Source organism: Ceratotherium simum, chromosome 6 (assembly GCF_057802395.1).
Source record: "Ceratotherium simum simum isolate JZ-2026a chromosome 6, ASM5780239v1, whole genome shotgun sequence".
NCBI classification, from domain to species: Eukaryota; Metazoa; Chordata; class Mammalia; order Perissodactyla; family Rhinocerotidae; genus Ceratotherium; species Ceratotherium simum.
In genome coordinates this window covers 80,804,619-80,812,775 of record NC_141905.1, presented here as the reverse complement: position 1 = coordinate 80,812,775, position 8,157 = coordinate 80,804,619, and the positions used below count along the sequence as shown (strand labels likewise).

Here is an 8,157-nt window from a genome sequence, read left to right as displayed (position 1 = left end):
CATCCAAGACCATAGACAGAGGAGAGGAAATGGAGAAGCTGGCTATTATTTCTCTCTCTAGGTGAGAAAGGACACGGAAATTGGCTGAGAAGGATAAATAGTAATTAGAGGCAGACATACTTCCTTCTCTAGAACCCAGTGGATCCTGCAGCTCCCTCATCTTGAACAGCACTTTCAGCTCCTGCATCTCCCTCAGCTCCCTCGGCACCCTCAGCTCCTGCAGCTCCCTCAGCTCCTGCAGCTCTGCTGGCCTTGGCTGCAGAGGGAGGGGCGGAGATCAGATTTCAGGAACTGCCTCTATATAGCCCCAGGCCTGCAGAGCCAACCTCACTCCTGAGGCTGGTGCCAGGCCTGCTCAGATGAGGCTGTCCAGTACCTTCGCTTGGGCCTTGCTGTTCGGTACAGGTATCCCACAGCCCACGAGCCCCTTTCTCCTGGGCCTCTCTCTGCTTTCCTGTTCAGCTTAGAGATTTTGCACAGTTTGTGTGTTGCTAACAAAGAAGCCCATGGGTGATATTCTCTCCTCCAACAAGATGCCTCACCTTGCTCTTAGGCTGCAGGAGGAGGGACAGAGGGGAATGGCCCCTGCCTGGGCTCAGGCCATGTTGATTTTTAAACATTCTCTGGGCTCCTGTGTCCCTATCTTGACACATGTTCTGTGGGCCTCCCTGCATCCTTGTCTCCCTCCAGCCTTAAGCAAAGCTACACCGGAATCTACTGAGGGCCAGCCCTAGGCTCAGCCCAGACATGGTGAAGGTGAACCTGGCAGGGAAGATTTTATCTTCCCAAGCAGAGTTGATGGACACCCCGGGTGTGGGGAGACTTTTCTTTGCTCTTCCAAAGACCAATGGCCTCAGCGCCTAGGAAGGCAGCTGGAGATGGACTCACAGTGTCCTGGTTGAGCTTATTGTCACATAGGTTCTAGAGCATTTGTTGATTTCTAATTCACCGAAGAAAGAAACATCATCTAGTTTGGGGATGTTGATAGTGACAGGTAACTTTATGGAGAGCCCCCCTGCATGGGACCCTGAAGCTTGGTCTGTGTGGATTATCCTCCTGAACCTACGAGGTAGTTGCTGCTAAGATTCTCATTTTACAGATGAATGGACTGAGGCTTGGGGAGAGTAAATAGCTTGTCCAAAGCCACCCAGCTGTCACGACCCCAGGACAGTGACCCAGGGCCGTCTGATTCCTCAGCTATGCTGTGCCCACTGTGTCCCATCTAAATGATGAGCCACAGTGCACATCACCTGTGGGAGGCCATGTGTTGCAGTAAGGTCTATTGGATCCAAGCACTGAACTGAGGTCCCTGATATAGTGAAACTTCCACAAATTAAGATGGTTCATTTCTCCTCAGTTGAAAATTTTCTTCAGTTGGTTTACTCCAACATCAAATTGATCATTGGTCTCATTACAGAATTTGCTAGAAATGTTCAGGTTATATTAAGGTGACCAACTGTTTGGTTTGGCCTGGACCGAGAGGTTTCTTTTGAGAAGGGACTTTTAGTGCTAAAACCAGGAAATTTCGGGATTCGTAGGTCACCCTCCTCAGACTGACTGCTCTGACTGGGTTCTGGAGTGGGAACATTGTACAGTAAGTGAGTAGAATTGGAGAAGAAGCAGAAAGCCACTGAATGAGCAGTCTTTGAACGCTGAGTGCTAGACCTTCTTTCTGCCCTTCCCTCTGTGTGACCAGGACTGTCCCCAGGGACCAGGACAGCGACGCTGTCTCCTCTTCATGCTCAGCACCGTCCCTTGGCAGCAGCTCCTCTTCACAGTGTGTGCATTTTCCATTCTCAAGCCCTGACCCATCAGTAACTTCCAGCTTTTCATTTGTTTTTCTGTTTTGATTTCTTTTCAGCCACACTGGTTTCTACTGCACGGAAAGAAGGTAAATGCAGACAGTATTGTGTCCCCCTTTCCCCTCCTCACACAGAGATGGGCTGTGGGGTTGGAGTCCCGATGGCTCTCTGGGAAATGCATGTATCAGGACACGGTCTTGACCAAAAGAACTGCAATTACTGAACCTAGCAGTAGCTTCAGTCCTAACCATCCCTAAACCCCCCTCTCCCCCGACTCCTCAAGGCTCCTCCCTGTTCCTCCTCCCCACCCCACTGCAGCTCCTCCACGGCCCTGGGGGCCTCCTCCCTCCAGTCTGCACAGCCTCACTGCACAGGGAGGGGAGCCACCTCTCTACAGAGCCTGGGTCACAGGAGGATGGAGCCTCCTCCAAAGGGCTGGAGTCTGGAGAGCTGAGGCTTCGCTGTCTTCAGTGTCACAACCAAGAGCTTTGAAGGGAGGGGGACAGAGTGCAGCACGAGGGATGCAGGGCAGAGGGAAGAATGTTTCCCATCATGTGGGTGGTTCATTGACTGATTTATGTACCTAGTGATTTCCAGGTCCAGATACTGGCTGAGCACGTTACAAACATGAACACATTTGATCCTAAACACTGTTGAGGCAGGTGCTGTTTTTATCCTCATTTATAGATTTGGAGCCTAAAACATCACTGAGCAGGTCCTGTAAACCCTCCTTACAGGTCTTGATGATGAGAAATGGGTTCTCATTTCTCTGAGGGGTCAGCCCTCCCTGGGGCAGGAGAATTGTCTATTTGCCACGTCTCATGCCTGCACTAGGAAGAGATCTTCAGGGGGCAGAAATGAGGTGTTTGTGTGGACTTTCTGCTCTCCGTCTGGTGATGCTGTTGATGATAAAGAATCTTTTGGTGAAGAAGTGCAGAAGAAGTGTTAAATTTCTTCTTTACACTCGTTTAAACTAATTTTTAGTAATGACTATAGGTCCCTAAACAAGTTCTGAAAAGAGTAAAAGATAAAAGCCACCTTGTTTGCAGGCTCATCAGACTTGGATCATCGACGTTGGGTTGTGATTGCGGGGACCGTGAAGTTAGGACCGTCAACAACAGTGTGGGGCCCGGGGATGGCACAGCCCCTCAGGGGCCTGGTGCTGCTTCTGGGGGCCTGGAATCCTTTTCTTCTATTGTAGCCTATAGTGACTGTGGCGGCCTCCTCACAGAACATTTGGGCAAGATCTCCAACTATGTTGGGCCAAAAACTGTTTGTGTCTGGACCATCCAGGAGAACCCAGGTCTCCATGTTGCTCTGGTAATACCTGCCCTCAAGTGAGTGCTCAGGATGTGTTGTTTTTGCTGATGTTGTAGTTTTTTGTGAAGGAGTCCATCTTGGCCTCTTCCAGTTCACCCTCCACTATCCACCATCCAGTTCTGACTGCATTTCACTCCTTGCCGAAAACACTTTGATGGATCCCTGTCTTCTGGATAAAGTTCATTCTCCTTAGCATGGCTTTCAAAGTCCTTCATGGTGACTGCTGGATCTCCCCTCCCTTCTAACCACTTCTCCCCTCTGCCCCTCTCTGTGCTGAGCCATCACACACTGAGTTTTGGACACACCAGACCATTTAGCAGCTCCATGCCTTTGCTCACACTGTCCCCTTTGCCTAGAATGCATCCTTCTACCTCTTCCAGACTCACCTGCCCACTGCTTAGGGTGCTCATTTTGTATTTCCTGATTTTGCTTGAGGACAAACTTTTCCATAACACCTAAGACCCCTTTCCTGACTCTTCACAGCTGGACAGATCTTTCTTTCATTGGTTCCCCATCCATTGCCCTATGCAGAACTCTAGATGGAACTTAGAGTCATATTACTCTTGCCTATGTGTTTGTTTGTGTCTACTAGCATAGGAGTCTCTCTTCAGGGTCAAGGAATATTTCTTTAACTAAAGAGTGAATGGGTGAATGAAAGAATGAGTGAATGAAAGAGTGAATGAAGTGATAAGGCCACAGTAGGCATTTCCAATGTAGCAATAAGTACCTGAATTAATATCTCTGAGCATTCTACACAGATTTTAACATGGGAGCCACATTGCCATCAATTCCAGACAAAGCCAAACACAGCCCACAATGGTGGCTGAGACAGATGATGTAAGCTTGTGACTAAGAACCCCTGCCCCTCCAGACCTGCTACAGGGTTGGGACTCCGACTAGGTTACATAGGTGCTCCATGGCATGAAGGACAACTTAGAGATGGCTGCCTCAAAAAAATGCTTGGACCATCTACCCAAACCATGCCCCAGGGATGAAGTAGTCAGTCATTTTTCTGCACCATCCTTTGTTCCAAGGATCAGACGGATAGATTATTCTGAAATTTTCCCCTCAATATTTCTATGTCCTCTTCAAAGATTGATTTTGGATCTGACTATACTTGGCAACATGGAAGGACTCAGACTGGCCCAAAGCAAACTAATATAAAGGGTGCTGTGTGTGTCCTGGTGGGATGTCCCCTCCTTGTCTTGTTCTAAATCAGAGAGGCTCTGGCCTCTCTCCTGTGTCTGAAACATACTGGTGACTGTGTGAGGATGATGGGTGTGGAATCAGGTCTTGAAGGGTAGAGGAAAGATGTAGGAAGGTCAGCAGGAGTGTGACAATTCCATGTGTATGGGATGCTCCTCTCACTTCTGCTGGTCATGGAGGCCAAGCTTGGGTTGCTGGGCACCATCTGCCAGGGAGGTGGAGGGCAAAACCAGGAGTGGAATCATACACTCATGTCTGGGGCCACTCAGCATGACACAGTTGTCATTGACCAAGGAACATACCACTTGCTGGCTGAATCGTTACACTCAGGAGGCCTGAAAGACAAGTGGCTCCGATTCAAAATTCCTGTGTGGGCATCCCAGAGCCGTAGGTAGGGCAAACTCAGGAGGTTTGGAGGTCACCTGCAGCTCAGGTGAGGGGAAGGCCTCCTGTGGAAGTGGGAGGGTCCTGGGGTGACTGTCCTCTCTTCAGAAGAATGAATGACTTTCCCTCCCTTGTGCACCAGGCCTGGCACTTCTCCTGAGCAAACTGGTGCAATCCTGTCCAGTCCCTGGTGGAGAGAGGCTGCCTGCTGGAGGGAGGACGATTCCAAAGGCTGATGCCTGCCTTTCCCTCTGCCCCAACAGCCTCACCTGTAATAAAGAGTATTTGGAAATCCAAGATGGACCTCCAGGATCTGAAAGCTACGGGAAGATTTGTGAAGGTTTAGTTCTCACGTTTCATTCTTCTTCCAACATCATGACCATCAAGTACACCAGAAAATCCGACCACTCAGCCTCTCCCTTTGATGTATATTACTACGCTGATTCAAAAGGTAGGTGGGTAGATGCAGGGGTACTGCTGATGCGCCCTCCCTAATCCATGCCTGCCCATGTGGTGTGTTGGGCACATGGCTTTTTTTGTGATTGTTGAAATAAGGTTGAGCTAAAGTTCTACTGGACCATCACGGGGTGAGGGAGAGTCATTGTGACCCAGGGACCCTCTCCAGAAACATCTACAGGTTCTATCCCAGCATCTGTGCAAGCCCAGATCTTGTGGTTGGGGAGACCCGATATGAAAACTCTCTTTGAAATTGTATATTTCATTGGATTATGTGGCATATATCTTTCAGAATATAAAATTTCTTTTTATTGATTTTATTATAATCCCTTTGACATTTTCTAGTGTATTTATAAAATCTGTAGTGTACATAGTATACACTATACAGAATGTATATTATACATATTCTCTATATAAATATATATGCATACTATATGTGTATATAACCTAGGACAAACCAGACACAGTCCCTCCAAATTCCTACTCTTTTCCCATCAGCGAGTAGCTGAACTGTTTTCCCCCACTCAACAATCAGAAGAAAATGCTTGTTAAATTGACTTAACCAAACTCTAGTTAATCTGCTCTCCTCCCTGATCTTTGCCTCACCACTGAGGGTGCACAAGCATTACAAAGCAGAACAACTTTCCTTGAAGACCTTCTGGAACCAGCTGACCACGAGGAGAGACATCTCCTGGTTACCTGTCTGATCACACCTGCTCCTCCTGTCCCTCCCCCTCCTCCTCTCCAGCCTCCTGTCCTCCTCCCTATAAAGGAAGGTCCTTTCTCCTGACCTTTGAGATACTTACCCATCTTGTGGTCGGGGCATTCTACTTATTGCTGTAATCGTGTTGAATAAAGTCTCTCTTTTCCTAAGTCTGCATTTGGTTTTCCATTTGAAAATCCTCATTTCTCCGTGTTGGACCCTCAGGCGTCACTGAAAGGGATTGAAGCCCCTCCCGACGGGGCTTTAAAATAAGATGAATTCTCATGTGTCTGAGGCCTGTCTTGGGGCAGGAGACGGCCTAGTTGGGCTGGCTTTCTGCTGACCTTTCCGGCAATGGGGTTGACGATCAAGAAAATTTTGGGGTGGATGTGTTAAATTTCTTGTTTCCTACTAATCAACAACAAATTCTGTTACACAAGGGTGTGGGTCTCTACAAAAGCTCTGAGAAAGTGAAACAAAAGGCCCACGATGTTCGTGGGGTCACTAAACTCAGGTTTTGATGTTGCATCTTATCTGGACGACCAGGGAGTGAGGAGGATCAAAAAGGACATGGCCCCCTGAAAGGCACAGCCCCTCACTGGCCTGTGGCTGTCCTCGGCGGCTCCGGGTCCTGTCCTTCTGTCTGTAGAGTCTGGGGCACATGGGGGCCTCTTCACAGACCTTCCAGCAGGTTCAGCTCCCTCAGGAACAACACTCCCTGTGTCTGGACCATCCTCATGAAGCCAAGTCATGCTGGGATTCCTTCCTCAACGAGTGCTCAGGATGTGGGTTTCTGTGCTGACGTCTATGTGGATTTTAGGCAGGAGTCCACCTTGGCCTCTTCCAGTTCACCCTCCTCCATCCAGCACCGGCATCTAAACACAATCCGACTCCACTTCCACCCTTGGTGAGAACCCTGCAATGGCTCCCTGCCTCCTGGATAGAGTTTACCCACCTTTCCATAGTTTACAAAATCCTTCATCATCCGGCCCCTGGATCTCCTCTCTTCAAATCACTTCTCCCCTCTGCCCCTCTCTCCCTGATGAGCCATCACACACTGAGTTTTATGGACACATCAGACCATTTAGCAGCTCCACGCTTTTGCTCACTCTATTTCCTCTGCCTGGAATACGTTCTTCCACGCGCCCCCTCCCCCCGCCAAGATTCATCAGGTTTTTCCATCTGAACCATATGACGTGGGTTTCTTATTCACAGGCTTAGCTGTCTATGCAGTGGACCCGACACACACAGCCTCCCTCCGGCCTCGCTCACCACACTCTGCACCCAGGCTGCACACAGCCTCCATCAGCCTGCACACACACAGACTAGGCTGCCTCTCCAGGTGCAAACACACTGACACCTTGTGTCCCAGCCAAACATGGTCAATCAGGAGGAGACTCAGACGTCAAACCCATGGGCCCCTGGAGATGAAGACCATGAGCAGAGGCTGTCCCTGATTAGCTGCAACCCTCCCTGATGCCATCAAACCTGCTGGTGTCTTTGGTGTCCTCCCTCTCCAGGGCTGTGTCTCCTGACACACCTCCACTTGCCGTGTGCACTGGGCAGCCATACTTTCCCCATGGGCTGGAGTACCCTCCAGGACCCCTACCCTAATATCAACCACCTCCTCGTCCCCTCAGGCACCTCATCTCCACCGAAGTTAAAAGGAAAGTAACCTAAGAATCCACTGAAAGAGATTTCACTAAGCTATGGTGAGGGTGCATCTCCCAGCTACACCCAGTGGAGAGAGCAGCTCGCGCTGGACTATGTGTGTCTCTAAGGGGAGGGTTTCAGGTGATGCGGCAATGAGAAGAGCAAGGAAACTGGTCCGTGGGGTTTAGGGTAGAAATTTTTTGTGGGTGGATGGGAGCTGTCACCAGGGCAGCCTGGCTCTGCCTGGAAATGTGACCCAGGGTCCACTCGCTGTCTTACTTTGAAGGAAGTAAATTATATTAAAAATTTAAAAGTTAATACCTTAGAGACAGGCACCTCCACACCCTAAGGATTCCTGGTATAAGGGGGAACGTTTATCGATCCTGACTGACTCTATTCATAGAAGACCCACCCTAAACTGTTCGGGGAAGAATTGAGAACAAGAGAGTGCTCCAGAGGGATAAGTTTGGGAGGGTCGGGGTGGAGGGGGTCCAGATGGGGACGCGTGTGTGTAACCTGATAATTGCTTCGCGCCATAGCAATTCGCGCCATAAAATGTAACTGTTTAAATGTTTTAAATTAGCCAATCATGTAAGACCGCGCCAACCTTTTCCCGCTTTATGCTTCCGAATC

At 49.2% G+C, this 8,157-nt stretch overlaps 1 protein-coding gene across 1 annotated transcript; it reads left to right on the top strand.

Annotated features, from left to right (window-relative positions):
- The first annotated feature begins 747 nt into the window (after positions 1 to 747).
- SPADH (spermadhesin family member) lies at positions 748 to 5,491 on the top strand. Its single transcript, XM_087433019.1, has 4 exons — positions 748 to 811; positions 1,862 to 1,891; positions 3,004 to 3,139; positions 4,976 to 5,491. The coding sequence occupies exons 1-4, from the start codon at positions 748 to 750 to the stop codon at positions 5,205 to 5,207; spliced, it is 462 nt and encodes a 153-aa protein (XP_087289145.1). The 3' UTR covers positions 5,208 to 5,491.
- Positions 5,492 to 8,157: the final 2,666 nt, after the last annotated feature.

Excerpts from the sequence above, each read along its gene's own strand:
- SPADH (XM_087433019.1), top strand. The coding sequence starts at position 748 with ATGGTGAAGGTGAACCTGGCAGGGAAGATTTTATCTTCCCAAGCAGAG. Across the intron at positions 1,892-3,003 it reads TTCTACTGCACGGAAAGAAG|CCTATAGTGACTGTGGCGGC; the intron begins GTAAATGCAGAC and ends CTTCTATTGTAG. Across the intron at positions 3,140-4,975 it reads CTGGTAATACCTGCCCTCAA|CCTCACCTGTAATAAAGAGT; the intron begins GTGAGTGCTCAG and ends CTGCCCCAACAG.